Source organism: Parus major, chromosome 1, assembly GCF_001522545.3.
Source record: "Parus major isolate Abel chromosome 1, Parus_major1.1, whole genome shotgun sequence".
In the NCBI taxonomy this organism is placed as follows: Eukaryota; Metazoa; Chordata; class Aves; order Passeriformes; family Paridae; genus Parus; species Parus major.
The window spans coordinates 15008975-15032122 of record NC_031768.1 but is presented as its reverse complement, the minus strand read 5'-3'; the positions used below and the strand labels follow the sequence as shown (position 1 = coordinate 15032122).

Genomic DNA, 23148 nt, shown 5'->3' with positions numbered 1-23148 from the left:
ATCAGAACAGAATAATGCCACTTCAACTACTTAATCCTTTGCTGTCAACATGCAGGACAGAAGTCCTCAGAGGTAGAAGACCAAACACTCCCACCCATAAAAGAGGAAGAAGGGTAGCACAGCATGGATCCTCTCAAGAGAAAGCTCTCTGGGGCAAAAGCAGATGCCAAAGCTAGGACAACATCCTGTTCACCAGAAGACAGAACTGAACACTTTGCACTTAGTCACACCAAATATGAATCTTTTAGCTAGATTTCTCCATGAGGAAACAGGTGGAAGGACAGATTTCTCTCTTCCTTGTTTCCTCAGTCTTGCATCTGATGCAACCATTCTCTCTTTTTCTGTATTACCAGGGCAGTAAAAGAACATGAAAAGCAGGATGTGCCCTTCTTCTAAAAAGCAGAAGCCAAAAACCTGAACATGAAATGAAAATAGCTTTTATATCTTTTACTCTCCTTGGAGAAAAAATGTATCAGCCAGAATGCTGTGAGTAATAACTGTCAAAGACAGAATGCCAAATGAAGAGCATGCAGTAAAGTAAAAATTTAAAAAATCACCAAAAAGGAAAACTTCAAACAAACCAAAACCCAAAATATCTTTTAAGAAAAGCAAAGCATACTTTATGAGTTCAACAATCACAATAGGAACTTTACTTTTAGAGCAGATGGACTTTTGATTCAAAGATTAGCAGTGATTATTAACAGTCTTCTCATTTCAGGGGGCAAAAATGATGGGACTAAATAGTCTTAGATTCAATCCATAGCTGAGACCAAAACATCCAATGCAATTCACAATTTATGGTGGGCTTATGCACATACACTGTATGGACAAGGAGTACACACATGCACAGGGGGAACAGGTGCATTCTCATTGCATTAAGGCTGGGCAGTTCATCAGCAGCAAACTGACTTCAGCTCACAGACAGATATATGCACGTAGAGTAGCCATAAGTGGGTAGCAGTGGCACAATTTACAAGTGGAGATAAATCAAACAAGTTCAGAGGACCGAAGCTATTGCTGGATGATTTTGAAACACACTCACTGTTATAACGTCTGTAGCTGTCAATCTTTGCCGGTGCCACTCTGTACAGAATTGTCCCTTCAAAGGCAGATTTTCCTGACAGCAGACAAGAGAAGGAAAGAAAAAAAAAAAAAAAAAGGAGAAGGGGCAGGGTGAGGGTAAAGAGATCGAATGACGGTAAAAAGAAGGGAAAGGAAGAGGTTTTAATCTGTATTTTCAGTCAATGACATTTAAAAGCCTCATTAGCAAAATGATGAGAATATTGACAAACAGATCTGATTGTACATGAAGTTGAAATATTCTTACTGCATGTATGTCAGATAATAGAATCTCATTATTTTGCTAAAGCTGTTATTTACATTGTCCAACAGAATGTATTCTTCTTAGGTTTGGTCTGTTGTCCATCCAGTTGTGAGAATTGCAAATAAAATTATCTGTCTGTTTTATGCAGCCTTGCACAGGGGAATCCTGAAAAAATATTATTAATTCAATGATGTACTCACAGTGTCTCAATATTCCTGATGCAGATGTAGTGCACTTGACAAGCACAACTTGTTCAAAGTCCAGACAGGGTAATAAAATACTCACATCTCTCTAATGTACCAGGATCCTGTGAGCATCAGAAGTACAATGTCTTTCCAACATGACTTATTGGAAATATTTTGGACAAGGGAATTAGTCTTAAACAGTGTTTAGTAGAAAGGATAGGACACTAAAACCTGAATAAATCAGTTTTTCAGCTAAAAGCTTAATGAGGTGTGACTTGGCATTGACATTAACAAAAGCAAAATTCTAAAATTAAGAGACAAAACAGGAAAACAACTGAAACCAAATCCCACTTCTCATCTTAGATATTTAAAATAACATTTTTATTATAAAATGCATTAATTTATTTATTTTCATTGCTAGTGAGATAGCTCATGCTCTGATATTTAGGACGTGAAATTCAAGTGAAGGTAAGGGCATGAGCAGCTGTTTTGTGTGTCAGATTTAAAAACCCAGGCAAGTCCAAGGATACAGCAATGCCAGCCCAGCTTGTTCCCAATCTCTCCTACCATTTAAAAAATTGATGCCTTCAGTAAAATTTTACAGCTAAAATAGCCAGTATATGTGAATTGTCCCAACACAGAATCACTCCCCGTTTGGTACCAAAAATTTGTGGGATTTTTTTTCTGCTGTATATCATTCTGTTGGACTTTCAGACAATAAAAAGCTACACTTATTTATATATTATAAAAAGCTGATTCTTTCTTTCATTCTTAGTTTAATTAATAACAAAAGATTTTCATTGCCTTAGTTTTATGTAACGAGGAAGTAAAAATGCTACAAATCCATCTTTGCACTTTCTTTTTACAAGGTACCATTTACAAGAGTGCTATTAAAACAGTCAAACATCAACCCACTGCTAAGAGAAAAGTAAGGTAAGCTTTGTGACACTGTGGAGAGCCAGAGCGACAGTAATGGAAATCTGAAGTTTGAAGAACACAGAACAGAGGAGGTTGCCTGACTGAAGCATCAGCTGATGAGACCATGATCAGTTCTAACTCCAGCAGCCAGGACTTTTCAGGGGCCATCACTAACATGTTCTAAAAATAGTTGATAGATACCATGAGGCCCAGCTGTACCTTAGAAAATGCACATCAGAGACAGCAAGACACAAAAGGCCACCTTTCAATGCTGTCATGGCACTGCTCTGAACATACTAAATGATTTTTGAAATAACCTCCTCAATGTTAAATTGCAATTATCTCAAATAGAATTTTTTTGATTGCATGTCGACTTTCTGCTCCTCTACAGGCTGTATTGACAAGAAATGATATTGAAAATAGTCTTAAAATTAATACTCTATCTCTGAGAAATATGAAAAATTTTCTTATAATCCATGTATCTAATACAGTAATAAATTGCTAATGCATACTGCCCGTTTGTGCTGTAACAGTTGGCCCAAGAAAAGCAATATTTTCATTTAAGAGCATGCTTTAAAGAAAAAGGAACTGCTGTTTACTCTAAGAGTACCTGATCCTGTCTGTACTTACATTCCAAAATGTGCCTTTGAAGACAAGAAATTTAGCAATCACCTTACAGCTGGGACAAATGCTTTGAAATCAAAGAAACAACCCCCCAAATATTTTGATCTTGCAACAGTCTTGTTTTCCAGCCTGCTGAGCATCACCATCGAGGGGAGGCCCAGTTCCCAACCCTTTCCAAATGAGGGGCAAGCAAAGTCCCACAGTCAGGATTCAGAAATATTCGACGCTTCCAAAACCAGCCCCAGGCATTTTCAAAAAAGGAAATTTTTGCTCTGAACAAGCTTCTGAGGTTAGTCTATGGCAGAGCATGAAAAGAAACCAAGATAATTTCTTCTGGCTGCTTACTCTGATCTGCCATAAAATATACATGGACATAACAAAACCAATAAAATCATACAACATTTTTCTCTCCATTGGGGCTGCTGTAGATTGTAACAGAAGGACAGAGAAATACAGATTTTTATTAACTTTATTCCTAAAAAGTTATGTAATTTTTCTTTTCTTCTTTCACTTTGAGTTCACCAAAATTACATTTGCCCTTCAAAAATTCTCTTTACAGATGGTCAGTAAAATGTGATTTAAAAATCAAGTTTAATTAAATTTAACCAAGACATTGAATTTAATTATTAGCTTAAAAATACTCATGTGTTTGCACAGTGCCAGTTCTCCACATATCCCATGCTATTTTCCCATGTCTCAGAGTAAATCTGCCAAAGTATTACCTTATCCAGTCTACAAGTTGGGATGAGCCATTCAAGGCTGCTGCTCAAGATTGCAGAGCCAAGCCCCAACCCTTTCTAGGCTCCTCTAAATGCTGAGCAGAACCTCAGTGGCTGCCCAGGGTCTGAGTTCAAACCCTCACCCAAGTACCAACTTCATAACCTAAAATTCACATTCAAGGCTTCCACCTTGCTAAGTCCTGTGATACAGATGTATTTGAAGTTTTCACAGAAGCCGTGAATACACACCTTTTTGAGATGTAACCTAGAGCATTTCAACAGTTCTACTAACCTGATGGCCAAATCTTCCAGGGTTTACATGTTCATTTTTGATTTTACTATGTTTTCAGACTAAACATGGAATGAGATTATCGTTCCTAGTCAGTTGTGTAAACTTGTTGAAATTTTTGGAATTTCATTATGGAGATTTTCAAATCCAGATATTCAGTGTGCCTGAATAGAGCCTCATAAAGCACTATGTGTTACAGAGCAACAGCTGTGTCAATCACATAAACCATATATAGAAAAAATTGAATTGATGTATATTTCCCATAATTCTCCTAAGGGAAAGCAATTATTAAATTGACAGTTTTACTTGAAGAAAAAAATAAATAAAAATCCACTAAAATCCCCACAATCTCAGCATTCTTTGAGTCACTGTCTCCCTCTCAGGAGGTTTACAGTGCTGTTTTGTTTTATAGATATATCTAATAGCTCATCATCCGAGATAGACACAAAGCACCTCCAAAGAATTAAAATAAATATGGGAAAGTAGGAAATCCATCTCCCACCTCTAATTACCCTCAATCTATTTAAAGATACAGCAACACTTGTGTTACTGATGTCTTTTCCATACAAGTGTCACAGATTTGGGTTCCACTGACAGTCAGAACCAGCACATAAATTCAAGCCTGAACAAAGCATGGGTCTTAAAGGACATCAAAAGTTAATGTTTTGTGGCTACTTTTGCACACCCCAATGTATGTTTTTGCTAAAAGCCATTTTTAGGAGTCTTATTATGAAGTATATATTACCAAATTACCTGGGGAAAGAACATTCATTCATTCATATAAAAAAAATTGGGATATTCCACCCTGAACAGTATCACCTACCTTGTTCACTTATATAGTGAACAACATTACAGAGTCCAGAGCTGAAATTACTCTACACAATTAGTTCTTCCAAGATGCACCGTGTTTATAATGAACATAATTCATGATAGCATATGCAGGTTATAGAAATCAGTTTGCAATCTCACTGAAATGTGCACCTTTACTTAATGCCCTTTCTCCCTCTCCATCACATTAAAACTATAAAATTTAAAACATGCTCATTCCAGTCTGGAGGAACGTTACATTTAAATATCTTGAACAACACTGACCACAAGATTAGGTCACCAGTATACATTCACACATGAAAACATACTCCATTACAAAAAAATATAAAATATTTTCATCATTGCAGAAGTTAAGGTTTTTCAGGATTGTATTTCTATGGTATGGAATAAGGGTGACAAATTTACCTTAAGTGGAAAAATGAGGATAAAAAAAGAAAGTGTTATAATTTTCTACCTCTTACTGACAGAGTTAAGTATAAAGACTTTGGAAAATTTCAGCTGAAATCAGCTTACAAAGATCTTGGTAGTCCTTTGACTTCTGCCTATTCAGAGACCTCGGGAGAACACTACACAGCAATGAACATCTGCAGTACTAAAAATAGGAAGACCTTGGCAAGTATTGTGGAATTAGCCTGAAATATGCAAATAGAATTGCCTTATTTTTTTTTTTTTTTTCCTCTGAAGATTGAGATGTGATCACTGAATTATGAAAAAAAAAAGTAATATCTGCTTGAAAAAACATAAAACCATGAAGACCAACAACTTTTCATTTCATGTAACAGCACAGGTTGTTTTGGTTCAGGTTATTCTCCCCGAGAAGTTATAAACAGGACAGACAACCCACTCCCATGTTTATACTATTGCAAACTTAGTTACCAAACATGCTTTTCACCTGCAGCAGTACTGGCCCACTGTAAGTGAGAGAACAAAGTCCATGTCCCAGTTCTGGCCTTTTTCCCTTTAGCTGCTGGGGCAGTGGGTGTCAGGGGTGATAGAAACATGCTCAGCACCTGGAGGGAAGAAGTGCTGCATGTCCCACACCAGTAAATATGAATCCTTAAGTCTTTGGTTGTTATAGACATCATGGCACTTTAATCCCTCCACTTTCAATAAGCCACTTTGTAAATATTTGGTTGCTTTCTATGTCTAAAGACAAAAAATCCCTTGTAATTAATTTTGAAATACAATGCAGTCATCATCATTGCCTTCTCTCTTAACCCGTTGTGATTCAGCAAGTCTTGCACAGCTCAGAGAGCACTGACAATGTTGCAACTCAGGAAGCCCTGCAGGTATACATAAATCATCATCATCTGACCCTTTCAGCATAAATTAAAACATGGCATTCAAAAACACTTCCAAGAAAGAGGTAAGAATGTGCTGTCCTATCAATGTGTTATGAGCTAAAGATACAGACATACATAGAGAACATCAATAATAAGTTTTTCCTTACTTGACTTTATTTGCTCCTCCTGTACTATTCCAACATCATCAGAATCAGAGAGCTCCTTTATGAAGTTGGAGGGAAACATGCCAGTCTTTCCATTAAGTATTCCTTCCCACCAGCCCTCTTCCACCTGCACCGACACAAAAAAAAGAGGGGTTTTTACATAAGCAACACTTTACTGAGTACCGTTATATACATTCAACAAATGACAGTAATGGCTCTGAATAGTTTATATTAATTAATTTCAGGTATAAGGAGCACATGGCATAGGCTCCAAGACAGAACTCCCTTTTTTTTTTTCCTTCATAAGTGAAAACAAGAGAGATGCATGAACCCATCTGTAAATGTCAGCAGTGCTGACAGCAGTCAAAAGCTTGGACAAGAATTACATAAAAGGATAAAAGAGCAACTAGAGAGCACAGGGTGTCTCTACATTTCAATTTTTAAGGATATCTATTCAATCAGCAAATTTTCAGTGCACACTGTAGGGCATTCAAGACCATCTTAATGGATGTGATTTGTAGATTCTGTTCGAATTCCCTAAGTAATTGTAGTGGTTTTTATTTCCCACTTTTTTTTTTAAATGCCAAACTACCATATTAATCAATGGTGAAAGAGAAACACCTACAATGTGTTACTCAGAGAATCTAATTTAGATATCTTAATATAATGTAAACATCCTTGCCTTCCCCATCAAAATCAGAAATTTTGTATCTTAAAAAATAAGAATGGTACTACATCATTCATGTGTAAATGTAAGAAACCTGTGGAGAACAAAGAACAGTACTAATGCATATTTGAATAGAGATTTACAAAGAGGTACTAAGATACATAATAATGACAGTGTCAGGAGGAGGAGGGACACTACCTAGCCAAAACCCAAGAGAAAATATCACTTTAAAATTGCAAACTCCCTCCTCTATAACCCATTCAGGATTGAATGGTGGTGTCGGGCAGTGAAATGACAGCTCTTAGAAATGCCTTTAGGTTATAATGGCACAGCAAGAAATGACTGATTACATGCATCAGCTAAACACACCCTTGATAGATAAATGTTTCTCATCTGTCAGACACTGTCCCTTCACTAAAAACATGACACGGGAGGACAGTGTAGATCTGTGACACATCAATCTCCAATAATGTTTGACTCATCTCTCTCCTGCATATCCTCCCCTCATTTATGAAAAGAGAAAATTAACTTTACTGTTAAAAAAAACAACCCCACACTTTAAATGAAGCTAGCTAATTATTACAGAAAAAATTATATGAAAACTATCTTCTTACTTATCTGCGAAAAATTTGAGTCCTTAGAAAAGACATCTCATAATAATACAACCAAGCATTTCCTCAAAATATAGAGGAATGTATGCTTTTTTTCAACTTAGCTACATGAGACATTTCAGTAAAAACCCCATATTTCTTGATGTCATGAGCTGAACTTTTGTTTTCATTTGGAAGTGGCTCAGTCCAGACTTTCATTTAATCTCAGTATCTGTCCATGACAAAACTTCCCCCCCTCCAATGCCTCAGTAGTATTCCCAGCACATCTCTGGGAATTATCTTGCTATTCTTACTATCTTGCTGCTGCTTCAGAAGACAGAATACATATCACTCAATCACTTCAGTGAGGTGGAGGTTTTTCAAATCACAGTATCAGAGTCTCTAAAAGGTAATATTTGCTTTCTTCTCTCCAGACTAATAAAAAGCAACATGGAAAACTGAAACTGCATGACACACAGCACTCAGACTTTATAAATTAATTATATTGCTAAAGATGATTTGATGTAAATTTTATATTCCATATAAAAATATATTGTTATATAGAAAAAACACAAAATGGCAAAGACTCTTTGAGCTATAAAATATTTCAATTTTTCTAATGCAGTATTCCCAGGTGGCTATATTGATTAGAGTTAAATATTAAACCACAACTGCATTAGCTGATTGACCAGAAGATGAATCAGAGGATTTACAGAATTCCCAAGATCCCTGCTTTGCAAAATGCTGAGATTACTTGACAAATAATGTGACCAATATCATTCAGACGCAACTTTTCCTCTAGTAATTTTCACTTGCTTACTTCTTCTAGAGTAACACTTCAGAGTTTCCTTACCATTAACATTAGCACTCTTTATGTGATGTGTTGATTTACAGACCTCTATCCATATGTACAGAAATATATATATACAGAGATCTTTAGACAGCTAAAACTAAAATTCACACGAGTATACTCAGATCATCCATTAGCTCATTTTAAGTTTTTCAGCTGACTGAAAAGTAGTCTAAAAATACCATGTCGTATCCAATAATTCTACAAAGTCAGAAAAAAATCTAAAGCAAAGCCCAGGGGTTTTTTCCACAAGGAAAATGCAGAATCATGTTAGCAAGACATTAGAGATTGAGGTCAAACTGGGCCTCCCAAAGATTTATTAGGGAATTTTCATTAAAAGTATCAAAAGCTTAAAGTATTTTAAACATTAAAGCTACCTGCTACATATCCTTAAGCCTCAAAACACACCAGCTAAAGATGAATCCATGCAATATAAGACACTAAAATACCTCCAGGTTTTAATTATCCCAAACTGGGGCATTCCATTACCATATGGTTTGGTAAGTTGCAATAATTCACAGCCAATATAACCTTACAAATGAAAATCCATTATTCATGGGGGGTAATCCATCTGGCGGCACGAGCTCAATAAAATTTGTTACCCTGCTATTAAAAGAAAGTGTTTGCAGAATTTATACATTTACATCTTGATTTATGCCCAGCATTCATGTGCTGAACCAAACAATCTAAAAAGAGGAGGGCTTCATTTGGCAGCCCACGTCCTATGCTGGAAAAGAAGTTCTACCAGCAGCTGGTTGCCAGAAAACCTAGGACTGCCACAGCTGCTTGCTTACACCTTGCTATATAATTAATAGGCTAAAGTTGTTAAATGATTAAAATGCTCAGCTCTTTGGAATCACTGACCTAAAGTGTATTTCCAATAAACTCCTATATTGGCCTGTTCCACAAGATGTTGTGCAACCTGAAGCTTTGCCTATTAGGCTGACAGATTACTTACAGCTTAGCTAAGGCAAATGAGGAAAGCTCTGAGTCAGGAAAGGTTTCAAATGGAAGAAAGACTCCCTGGATCATAGCAGAGTCTTTCTGGGCTGTTGAAACTAAAACACAGTCCCAAGAATAAAAGGAATGCCAGAGGCAGGCAACAGGAAAGAGAGAAACTCAAGGTCAACAGATTTGCTTTGAGAGAACTAGAGCACAGAAAGCAAAGGGGAAAAAAACTCCTTTATCTTATAAATTATAATGGAAAATATTGAGCTCAAAGGACAAAAGCAATCACATGTTGAAAGGAAATTAAAAACATAGATTCCCAAGAGGCAAAATAAACAGATCACATCCACTGCCAATGGGAAAATTAATTTTGGAAACAAGACCTCAAGAGAAGATGGTGCCTACAGTGCCACTTGATGGCTTATTTTGGGAGTGCATTCAGAGACAGCCATGCCCCTAAGGTGTCAGCCATCCCTTGGAATTCTGGTACAGCAGAGTATGTCTGGAAACTGTTTGATAACTCAGGTGCAGAAGGTAAAAATTAAAAACTGCACAAGTGCTTTGTACTAGGGAATCTTTTCAGCTTCAGGTTTCTCTATTCTAAAGTGTCAAAATGCACTTTGGGAATTTTTCTTTGTTTGATTTTGTGGTTTGGGTTTTTGTTGGGGTTTTTTAACATCATCTTCTGAACAAGAAACTGAGGGACTGCAAAAAACAATCACGTAGAACTTGGATGACCTTAAAGGGACTCAGTGGTACTTGCACCCTGATTTCCCCTAAAAGAAGTCCCCTACCACATGAACTAACCAAATAAGAAGTCATCATAGAAATCCTCGTGAACAACCTGTTAGAAGACAATCTGGAAAAACTGTCACAGCATTCCACAGAAAAGAAACTGAGAGAAGTGAAATCACAGCATTTATTCCCAGCTGTTTTCTTTTAATTTATACAGCTCTATATTTGTGACACAGACCAACCCCTCACTACAGTTAAATATTCATTATTTAACTAATATTTAACATAATATTCCCATTTCAACTCTATAGATGCCAAAATAAGTCACTGTAAGTGACTTACAGTCCAGCTCAATCCCCAGTTTATCCTGTTCTTGGACATGGGTTGCATCACTTTATCTGATAACAAAAACAAAAAAAACCCATCCACCAATCTTGTAAATAAGAGGACACAGATTTGTCAAAATTCAGTTTGCATTTTTATAATTTCAAAGGAGTTACTGATAGATTTTGATCAAGTAATATATGGCAATGTTACCTAAAAGTCAAAGAATAAGCTCAGTGGTATTACAGAAGGTGTCAGGCAAAGACTTGTGAGCTTAACTCCATGCACTACACATTGCCAAAAAGCTGACTTCTCAGCAGGAGGAGGCCAAGAGGTGACAGCAGCACAGTGTCAGAGTAATCCCAAATGCAAGCAGCCTCAGAACTCTTGAATGATGTGCCAAATGTCCTTACTCTCATGGTACAGGTTAATTATCTGGCATCCTATGAAAGTGTAAGGGTGAAACATAATTGGAATTTAGATATTTGCATTTAATAAGACAATTTGTTGCAGTTGTATTTTGGAACAACTGTAATTAGAATTAGAGGCAATGAGGTAGGAAAATCACAAGCAAAAAGCTATCAATCACACAATAAATGTGAACATAAACAATGATGAAATTGCTTCTCTTGTTAGCTTTAAATGTACTTTTAATTTAAGTCTGTTAATTAATGTCTCGTGGGTATCAGTGTCTCTGTAGTTATGGAAACCTATTTTAATGACAAGAATTTTATCTATTGTGTTGAATGTTTGATCTCATTATAATTAATTTCAATCTAGGACAAATAGGAAGGAACTGTGAATTCTGAACACATACAACCTCTAAGGATATCCATCTGGTGACAAGTTCAAAACTCACACTTGCTGTTGTTTCAATCCACTCTACAGCCCCAAATCACTTCTGCTGAAACAGGAATTTCCCATTCAACCTACTACTACTACTACAGGCATAAAAAACCCTTTCAAAATATCTTATCTCATCTGTTGGCACCAGGAGGAAGGATCTGGGCAGCTTTGGATGCTATTACATATGCAGAGGTGGGAGAAGGGAAGACATCATCATCCTCAGCACATCCCCCTGTGATGTCAGTGTAACCAATTTTCACTGGGAATCTGGGGAAACACCCTTGGGCACTGCTGGAGGCAGCTGAGAGTTGTGTTCCCTTCTCTCAAACCTGTGCTGGAGGCAGTGATCTTGAACAGGCTTGAGGAGGAGCAGAACACACTATGTTAAGAATGAAGTCCAATTAGGTTTTCTTTGCAGCAGGAAAAGTTTAATGAATTCAACCAAAAGCAACATTTTAACACTTTTTTTTTTTTCTTCTCAATAACTACATGAAGATATATAGACAGGATATTGACATAAATAATACCAGTTTTAGTTTGCTGTAACTCAGGAGTTGATTTATTTTCAACTAAACATAAATCTATGGAGATTTTAAAATATTAATCCAAGTCAATTAAACCAATGACTTTAATTGATACAACTTTCTTAGGAAGATACAATATAATACTGTCTATGGGAATCTGAGACCTATTCATGAATAAAAAGATGGGATAAGAGAAAAGAGTGACTGGAAATGGAAAGTAAATGACCATTAATGTTCCAATTACACTGAACTGCTCTAAATACTGTGGAAGGTATCATCCAGCTTTTAATCCTGAGTAATGATAAACAAAACCTGTATTTTACAAGAACTATCTCAAATTGTTGCCTTAGTGGAAAGGCTTTTTCTGGTTCTTTGGTGAGGGCGGTTCTGCAATAATACAGCATGATTTTGGCCCTTACAAAAAAACCTCAACTTTCACAACTGAGGAAGACCTATTTTTTAAATAATAAGTCACCCACATCAAATACTTATCATTTGAAATAAGAAGCATTATATAATGACAAAAATGCTATGAATTCTATTTCAATGCAATGACTCTTTATGGGCATTACCTAAAAGCAGAAGAGTTAACAATAAATTAGCATATTTGTTGGTGCAACTTTCTGCACCAAATTAAGTTCCTGTTTCAAAAGAAATATTCTACTACCACAAACTACCACATCTACTTTTTCGAGGAATTAACACTATTATGATAAGAGCAGAAGAGGAAATTACAACTAATATTCAACATCAACTGCTTGATATCAACCATAATGGAAAATAAAAGTCCCACAACAATACTTCCTGAAGCACTGAGAATTTTTTTTTAATTTCCTATTTTCCCTGTTCCACCAGCTAATCTACTTTCACCCAAAAGAAAACTCCAAGCAAGTTTCAAAAAACATGCTCTTAACTACAAGCACACACATGGAATGTTTCACTTTTATAGTTCTACATTTTACAATTTTAATGCAGACATTTTCAGTCTCTTTTGGATATAAATAAATCAGGTATGTATAATTAAGTTTTTCAAATTTTAAAAAAGACTAGAGATACATTCCAAAAGTGTGTCATGTAAATTATTTAATCATGCAATTCATTCAGTAGAGTTAATTTGTTGGCTGGATACTAGGAAAAGATTTTATTCCATTAATTTACTCTTAAAAGACACAGACTTAAAACTTTTAAGAAGCATTTGCATGTCCATGTGAGGTCAAATATACCTCGAATTGCCCAATGAAAACAGTTCATGTGACGTCATGAAGCTCATTATAATATGGAGTTTACAATATATTCAGAATATGCTCTCATAACCTTGAATTCCCCCATTACAAAACTGCTCACAGACAGAATAAGGTCGGTTAAGTGACACATCTGATTCCAGGGGAAGAATGATGTGCAGGGCTGGTGTGCACAGCTAGGTTAGAGCAGAACCAGTGAACACTAAGCTTCTTACATTCAGATGTGAGAATTTAATCTCTTATAAGAAAATGCTGGATGCCATGTAGATTACAGTAGAATTTATACTCTTTTCGAATTGATGGTGTGACAGATGCAAGAAAAAGTAAATTAACTATATATCCTTGAAAAGAAAATAAATGTTGAATTACTGCTGAGTCATGGCAGAGAAAAAAAATCCTACAAATAAATGACACAAACTGCAACACACATTATATTGGCTGCCTGAGCAGACTAAGGTCTTCTTTTTAAAGTTAAATAAATATGAAAAAATTAGTCTAAATGCACTCTACTAAAAGTATGCATGCTATCATTTTGACTTTCATCCTCATGTTATTAAGCTCCAGAAGATACTTGTAAAATCTCTAATGGAACACTGGAGGTTTTGGGAGCAAACACCATTTCTTGATTCTGCAGCCAGGGTCACCCATGCAAAGAAAATCTCTGTCTCTCTGTCCAAGCTTGCATAATTTGTTCCCAATTTGTGTAATTAATTTTCCACATCCAGTTCTAACCAAAATAAGTGCATCTTGAGTCTCTAAATATTTTGTTGAGGTTTTTTATTTGGTTTAAGTTTTTGGGTTTTTTTTTAACTGATTAAGACCAAAATTCTTAAAATTTGCTGCCAAAAAAAGACAAAAGGGGAACTCCTGTAGAGATTCAAGTAAATTTCTTAAATATGTTTAACTTTGCAAAGGTAGTTTTTCCCCGTAACTGGCTTACTAAAACCGTGAAAAGTTTCTTCTGCTATAATCTTTGGTTCTTCAGAGGTATGAACTCAAGAGCTCTTTCCCTGAACAGAAGTCTGAAACATCAACTGATGTAAAACCAGCAGAAATGCTACAGGGGGGAAAAAGAGTCACAAAATCCGTAAGAGAAAAACCAACAACCCCCAATCCCCAACAGGAACCCCAACCAGACAGGTCAGTATAGCAGAGAAGAAAAATGTCTGGTTTAAATTATGTACTGAGGAACTTAGCATGCACAAGACATGTCAGAAATGCATGTATGTTTATTCAGTTAAAGATGTGCTTACCTCCCCCACAACTTCAATGATGTCGCCAACTTTTAATTCCAATTCATCTTCATTTTGAGGCATATAACTGAAAGCCACCTGACATCTCCTTCTTCTGTTTCTCTCTCCTGAGGGAAATGAAGGAAATAGGGAAAACATAAAATAAAAATAAAATTGCATGTCAAACACAAGCCAGGGGAAATTATTAAAGATGAAAAATTATTCTTTGAGCATTGTTATCATAATCTTTTTTTTTCTCTATTTTTGTGATACTTATTCTATCTAGATTTAACTTATAAAAAGAGCCAAAATTTAATTAATTGGGCTTCCTAATGACAAGATGGACAAACTTCACCCAAAGGATCTTTCCAAGTGCATTGGCTACAATTTCTCTTCTAGGCTAATGCTCTATACACATGGTGTAGGAAAATCCAGAAATTGGAGAGATGGGGAAGGGATCCAAAGCTTATAAGGAAATAAGCTCTCAGCTGTATATTTTTGTCCACAATTCTTTTACAGGAGTAGAAATAACTCATTAACCATTCTTTATATTTTTTTCACAGAATCACAGAATTGTTTAGGTGGGGAAAGACCTTTAAGACTGTTTAGTTCAACTGTTGACGCAGCTCTCCCAAGACCACCACTGAACCACATCCTTAAACTCCACATCTACATGTCCTCTAAATACCTCCAGGAATGGTGACTACACCACTTCCCTGGGCAACCTGCTCCAATGCTTGACAACACTTTCTGTGAAGAAAGTTTTCCTAATATCCAATCTAAATGTCCTTTGGACCCAACTTGAGGCCATTTTATCTTATCCTGTCACTTGTCATCTGGGAGAAGAGCCCACCTCACTACAAACACCTCTCAGGTGATTATAGAGAGTGTTGAAGTGCTTCCTCAGACTCCTTTTCTCCAGGCTAATCAATCCCTCAGCTGCTCCTCATTGGACTTGTGCTCCACACCCTTCACCAGCTCTGTTCCCTTCTCTGGACGTGCCCCAGCACCTCAATGTCCTTCTTGCAGGGAAGGGCTCCAAGCAGGGCATTGATCTGCTGGCTCACATGTCTTCTTGCATCCTCATTCCCTGTGACTGGAAGGATAGAGAAGAACATTGCTTGTGCTCCTGATCCCTTAAGCAGCTGTCCCAAGGCCCTGAAGAATCAATCTCCTGATTGCCCTTAGTCTGCTAGCTGAAACTTTCTCACTGCCTACCTGGGAAATCAATAATCTGAGGGCTGTACCTTTCCATCCACACCTTCAACCCCAGCTCCAGGGAGACTGCAGAGTTCCCAAAGAAGTGGGTCCTGTTGGCAAATCAAGCCTTCTTGTTCCCTTCAGAAGACAGTCTTCCACAATAGTGACCTGCCTTTTTTTTCCTTATAGTAGCTGTTTGGACGCAGGGCATAGGCTGACATCACCTTGGTGACATTCCCATGGCAGATGAATCATCATCATCACCATTGTTCTGTTCCACTTGCAGAGCCTCACAGGCACCAGGGAGGTGGGGAAGTCACAGAGATACTCCTGCTGCACCAGGCAGGAACTCACATTTATATATCCACGCAGATATATATGTGTGTATATGTCTGTACACACACGTATTTGTAATGTGCACTAATGTTAGGTTAAAAAAAAATAGAAGGAAAACCACTGCAATTGGGTTAGTAAGATTAAGACAGGCTAATCTTGATAATCAACTATACACTGGAAATGTTGATAACAGCAATCTTTCTTTCTAGCTTGGATGTCCAGGCTGTGAATCCATAGATTTGAGTTAGACCCCTTACTTGACACTTCTGCCATCAGAGTTTTAAGAGAGATAAATGAAAATACTCTGTTCCAGAGGTTTGTTTGCCAGATCTGCTCACTTACATATAATTACAGCTGTATGAGATGAGAGAGCTTCCCTAAATTAAGCTGCTAAACTGGCTGCTTAGCCTCTGTTAGCTGAAGTACAACTTGCCGATATGAATCATGACTGTGCTGGAATGTGGTGGACGAGCAGAAGGGAAAAAGAATTTATTCAAAACAGAGAATTCCCTGACTATTCTCTCTTCTCTAGAAGGTGTGCATGGTATAAAGCATGCTATTTCATGTAATTTGTATACATGTATCCACACAAATATATACAGGCACTCTATCCAAGTAAATGCACCTTCTCTTATGCTATTTCTCTTATCTGTTAAACAGGCTCAATATACACCAAAGTTGAAGGTGACTTTGAGTTGAAAAGTTGAAAGACACTTTCCAAGCATGGTCTTAAACTGAAATTAAATTAAGAAGTAGATTTTATGGTGAGTCTATTTTTTGTTCTGCAATGTCTCTTGATAATCCTGCTCTAGAGTGAATAGTGATAAAAAAAGCTGCAGATTTTTTTTTCTAATCTAGTAATTGAAACTAAGGAAAGAAGGTAGCAAGGAACCCACTGATTTTTGCTTTCTGCCAGTATTTTTCACAGCCACTGCAATCCTGCATGAGTGACAGCTCTTTGAATGTCAAAATTAATACCTTAATGCAGTGTAACCAAACTCACTCAAATTGTCTCTTTTTTCCACCTACAGATGCCTGCTCATTCTTCACCATCTAAATTAAAACGGTCCTAAACGGACGAATTTACACAGCTGCATTCCAGATAAATGTAATAAATACCTTCTATATTGAGGGCTTCTTTCATTGTGTAAGAGAGGCTGGCTATTTCCCCTAAAAATAGCATTCCCACTATCATTTCTAACACCAAGTAGCAACTGATGTTGCTGATGTTGCCTGATGTGACAGATGGCAGTTGTCATCTTATTTAATAACAAATTTCATGTGACTCTTTGGAGAATATTTTTGAGAGTAAGAAATAAACACAGTTCTGGATGTTAATAATACAACTGTATGAATTCTCCCCGCTTCCAATCCATAAAGTTATTTTATTACTCTATACAAACTATAGTGAAAGTCTGCATTTATCTCCATTAGTGTCATGGTTGACTCACTGTGCTCCCCTCTCCTTCCAAATCTTTCTCTGAAGAAACACTTAAGGGAAGAGTTGCTAGCCTGCAAAAGACTCGGATTCTATGTAGCAATTAGCTGTTATCTCTGATCTAATGCACGACAACAGACCCAGAACTGAATACCTTTGGTTTTAAGGAGAAGGTGCTGATGGTCCCTATGTGCATGTGCTTCTTGAGAAGAGCATGAGTTGTGTGAAGAACTCTACAGCCCTTTTTCTACTGGTGTGGCTAGAACAGACTTTAAGAGGTCTAAAGTTAGGTCAAATGAAAAAAGGAATTAACTTGTATTTAGACGTTTGAAATAAGCAAACAAATAAATCTTCGAGGGCACAAATCCAAGTTGCTTTCAAGTGGTGTTTGATTGGATCCTCAAAGTGGTGTTGCTGCCCCTGACAGCAGGAGACCATAAAGGGGTTTCCTCCAGCTGTAAACATGTAAGAGAGACCATCTTTTCCACACATTTAAATGCTCCTCTGGCATTAGCAACAAAGATGAAAGAGGCAAGGACAACACACTGGCATTCAATACTTACCTTTGTAAGGGTCATCAAAACCTGAGGCAATGCTACACAGTCACACTGTCACTTCAGCATCAGACCTAGGAAAGGTCACAGACTGACAGCCCATGATTAGCTGAAAAATACAGCAGCAGCTGCTGCAGCAGCAACACAGACTGGAAGTTAACTGTTTCAAAGTTAACTGGAATTTTGAAATCCAAATGACCTTCTTTCTTAAAACCTCTGTCATGAAACATATATTTATACCAATGTGTGCGTGTGTGAGTGGGTTATATGGAGGTTTCTGTAGAGTCTAATTATCACTGATGCCAATGTTCTTGTAGCCTATCCTCTCCTCTGTAAGGACAAAAAAGACAAGTTGAAGAAAATTCCTGACTTCTGTTTCCTGTTTCTGTTTCCTATTTCTGTTTTTCCTATACACGACATCATCTTCCCATCAGTCTCAGTTTGATTTTTGATTCTTCCAGCTTTCAAAGCTGTATCTGTAACTGGGGGGAGCAGGTTCAGCACAGCGTCTGGAGGCTAGACAAGCTGGGCTGTGATTTGATTCAGCTAGAAACCAGTTCTAAATTTAATGTGCAAAAAGACAAAAGGCAACTATTGATAATTAAAGATGACTTAAACACGTATAGGAAAGATGTTAATGATTTTAATGGTACAGCTGTTTTGGACAGCCAGCCTAGATGGTCACTAAATATTATCTTTTTTTTTTTAATAAATCATTAAATTGTTGACTTAGCTTAAGACAATTTAAAGGGCAGTACTCTAAAATTAGCTGTCCCCCTTTGTTTTAACCAATCCCTTTTCACCAATAAGCAAAAACAAGATATGAGTTATCCACGACAACTGTGTGTATCAAAATGCACATGTTAAGAAAAAAGCTAGAACTGCAAATTTCCTTCCAAAAGGTAGATTCTTTTGAGAAAACCACCTAATAAAGAGCAATCTGATGGTATTAAAAATGTTAACTTTTAAAATTCCTTTAGGTGTATTTGAGATAGTTATTTAAGATTTCAGATAATCTTAGTCATGCTAAATTTTAATGTGGATTCTGCCACTATCTTCCACAACACAAGGACTCCATCCTCTTCTCCTTTCCCACTAGAAAAAATAACAATTTTGGTTTTAAAAGGCACCAGAATGACCAAGTTCCAATTTCCTTCTTTTCCTGAAGGGCTTTGGCAGTGTAATTCTGGCCTGGGATTTAACATGTCAATTCCAACTCTTTCATCACCCACATGCTATTAAAAGGTGAATGGCTTTGGAAGAATGACAAAAAAAACGCTGCTGAGGTCTCTTTCCTGACTAGCAGAAAACAGAACTAAGATGTGTGGGAATACTGGGTGGGCAAATCCATGTTGGGGGTGAAGATGTGCTTCTAGGAGGGGGTTGTTTAGTTTGGGTTTTTTGGTCTGGTTTGAATTTATGACATTAATATACCAGAGGCAAACTGAAGGAGGTGAGGTTAGACAGAATATCTGAGGTGCTTCCAGTACTCTCTCAAACGGGTTATGTAAAGCTGCTGTGTTTTTCTACAGGCAAATGAACCGGGAGTTGCCCTGCTTTGACATGTTCAGCTAAATCACAGAGACTGCAGGACTCCATTAAATACAATTAAGCCACAATGCAGTATGGCATCACTGCTAGTAATGTATTACTCTGTGTGTTAATGTACTGCTGTCACCCTGGACTGTTTTCTCTTGCTAGACTCTACAGCAGCACTTCAAGTTTCAGTCATCTGGTTGCTGCTCTGGATTTTATGGCCAAGATTGTCTGTGAGGAACCTGAAAACCTAAAGACACCTTTTTTTAACACCATCGCATTTTAACACATAGGCACTGTCAGAATAACAGCAAGCCTCATTGTTCAATTAATTTATTCTTTTGTTAAAAACATGCAGCAGTAATCAGGCCTCTTAATGGGTATAATTCTTTTGCATAACAGTGGTAATTAACTGAAGCAACTTACAGCAAAAACACAGTACCAGTGGTCAAAAGCTCTTAGGAGAAAATCATAAATTAACTAAGAAGTTAATTCCATGTGCCACAGCTGGAGCCAGGCTTGTGCGTGTGACAGACAGAACTGCAATACTAGAGATGCTGAGATCACCACTTAAGCCTAACCCAAAGCAGAAGGAAACATTAGATAAATAACTGTAAACAAACTCAAAAGACACTTCCACAGTTTAACCATACACTGCCAAAATTTTTTTCTTTCTCAATCTGAAAGTTTTAAAATGCACATAAATGGAATAGAAACTTCATCAAGAATGCAGTTAAATCATCACCAGCAAATTAGACAAAGCAACTCCAAACTCTAATAGAAACCCTCAAACTTTGCATCCAGACTACATACTTTGTTATCTATCTTTTAGAAATAAAGTGTAAAATACAGTATTAAACTACATATTGAACTTAACCACATGCAGAACTGAAATTGTAATTGTTTATCAAATCTACCAGTTATAGTACCTGTACCTCTTAAACTTCATCATGTAAATTATTATTATTTTGGATTAGCATTACTGGTGAAACAATCCATCACAAGATAAAAATTGGAACTTAGTGACAGGGTTTCAAACAGGCTTTTTGAACTGTACTTTAAGAGCAGTTACACAGTCCTGGTAAATACTGGACAAGCTCACCTAGCATCCCACCTGTTTCCAGAGGTGCAAAAATATTTTGCAGCACCAAGGGGTGCTTTTACAGCAGCTTACAGCTTTGCCCAAAATTACACATTCTCTTGCCCATTCTCAACAATAGCAATTTGTTGTTTTGGTCTACTGCCTTTCACAAGCAGTGCATTCCAAGGAGCAGTAAATGCTTCTGTCCTCACTGTATTGCTGGGCAAGTAAAAGCACATTTCAATTTGGTGGCTTGCCCTGGTCACCTGTAGCTCTGGGGCTTTGTTTACTGCCACATGCACTGGCACTGGTGCTCCCCACTGTCCCTTATGTAATTAGCACTTGTGGACATGAGGGACTTCGTTATCCAACAGGAGGTCTTGCACTTATCTCTACATTTGGTTTATTTTCTCATATTCAGAAGACTTGTGAGGATACATTATAGAATATGTTTGTTACACTGGCTAGCATAAAGTTCTTATGAAATGACTGTATAAGGAGCTTTAAGAAATACTGCAGACAATAGGTATCTGTAACAATAAATTAGCTTTTCTAAAAAACAAGAAGGAATATACAAACCCGAAATATTCTTTCTTAGATGATAGACCAAGTTTGAAAATGCAAGAACAGAAACACAAGATTTGCAAATGGCCCAAAAAGGCCTTTTCTCTTTCCATTCTCATTGCAGATGTCATTTTATCCTGGCACAATCCCAAAAATTTTGTCCCCTTAGCTATATTTTGAGATATTGGTCAACTACTTGGGTCTTTGCAGCTTTTTTTATTCAACTGTAAAGAAAACATTTGGATAAACCAAAAGCAAACATGAGTTACCATTGCATCTTTGCCACTTCTTGCATGTTCAATCACATAATTCACATGGCTTAAACTGCCTGTGCAAATCAGGACTTCAAACAAAATAGTAAATGAAACAAAATAAATTACAAAAACGTAAATGAAACAAAATAGTTCTAAATTGCAAATCCACTGTGTATATTCAGTTTTTGTTATGTTCTCCTCACTATAACAAAGGCACTTAGATCAAATCACACTAATTCCTACACACCAATCTCTAGAAGTATTAGCTTATATATTATATATAAGCTTACATATATATATATTATATGTAAGCTTGTATATATATATATATATATATATAAAAAATATTATATATAGCTTGTATATTATACCAGCTCATTGTCTTGAAGCTGATTTCTGGCCAACTTAACTACAGAGGTAAATTTACAAACACCTTTAAAAAGTATGACTATTTCTTAAAGGCTGCTAACAACTGTGCAACTTTATTTTAAGAATTTTAAGATACCAGAGCATCCATGCTTTTCAACAGATTTTCAATCTCTCTGTAATGACATTATATCGCAGGTCTGACTTCTGTTAGATCAGTTTCAAATAAGCCTCTCTTAGCAGGGGAAAAAACCCCACCACTGTCAACATTTTATTTTCACTCTAACAGGTAACAACATACATTAAACAAATGTGTCAAGAAATGCTGAAGAGATGCAAAAAATACAGCAATGAGTTTTCTGCTAGCTGCACTCATGAGAGCTATTACAAAATGAACACATGCAATAAATCAACAACTCTTAACAAAAACCAAAACTCTTTTTCATACTTGGCATCTAGGACATCAGTCAGATTTTTAATCTAGATTTTTGTTTTCCTCGAGAATATCTGTACCATCTGTTCATTTTGCCATTAAAGGCAACAAAATTAAACAAAAATTCACAACACATCCACAAACAGCAGACACTTTACTTTCCAGTTCAGCAGTGCTCCTAAAGCCTAGGAAACTACATTAAATTTGCCTTGAAACAGAAGCCCACACAAATCCTAAATTCTAGAAAGCTAGCACTAGGAAGCTAAGGGATGCCCTGGTAAACTGGGGAAATGACTCACTCAGTCTGGGGCTATGGGTCTCATTCTGCTACACATACCTTGGGCAGGAGCACTCAGGCATGTGTCTCCCATGGCAATTAAGCCATGACATTTCAAAACCTTGTGGAGAACAGAGCTTTGGCAGGACTCCTCACTGGGCTGCTGACACGCTCCAGCTCAGCGTGCAGGGTTATACAACTACCTGTCCTTCAGCTCTGCTAAGAGGAAAAGGCCCCAGGAGGAGCCCTCAACTGAACTCCTCATGTTAAGGTTTGTTATTATTTCTCAGCTACCATCATGAAAATGCTATAATCCAAAACAGCCTGCCATCTTAAAGGGCATGTTATGCTTTGCTTTAGTATTTGAGGGTTGCACAAGAACACAGGAATACATCTCCGGAACAGAAATAAGCAAATATGATAAATTGAAATAAATCAATTATTCTTGCAGGCACCATTAGCTCTGTGATGGCTGAGCAGAAGATAGGCCTTCTGAAAGGTATCTTGGTAATGAAAGTGAAAATTAACATTCTTTGTCCCACAATTTAAAAAAATTAACATTGGCACAGGATCCACACAGGACAGTTCCCTCCACAAGTGGAGGATAAATATTTCTGTATCCAGCGGATCAGATGTGTATCATTATCCTCCAAAACTGAGCAACAAATGGCAAAAAAAAAAAAAAGAAACAAAAGGCTGTTTTGGAAAGTCAGCCTATATATATTATGTAGGGGGAGAAAAAGTCACCTCAGGCAAGGATGGAGAAAAAGAGGCAGAGTTTTGCAATACCTGCATTTAGCCAGCTCTGCAGCATCTTT

At 36.9% G+C, this 23148-nt stretch overlaps 1 protein-coding gene across 7 annotated transcripts in view; it reads right to left on the bottom strand.

Moving 5' to 3' along the window:
* Nucleotides 1-23148, bottom strand: part of SH3KBP1 (SH3 domain containing kinase binding protein 1) — a 214114-nt gene that overhangs the window by 92847 nt on the left and 98119 nt on the right. For 5 of the 7 annotated variants that reach the window (XM_015635209.3, XM_015635182.3, XM_015635200.2 and 2 more), the window contains 3 exons: nucleotides 14313-14419; nucleotides 6338-6461; nucleotides 1043-1117 (listed from right to left, as the gene is read on the bottom strand). In XM_015635209.3, the coding sequence (XP_015490695.1) occupies nucleotides 1043-1117; nucleotides 6338-6461; nucleotides 14313-14419 (306 nt within the window). The remainder of the gene's footprint in view (nucleotides 1-1042; nucleotides 1118-6337; nucleotides 6462-14312; nucleotides 14420-23148) is intronic. The other 2 variants (XM_033512366.1, XM_015635190.3) reach the window with 1 other exon arrangement.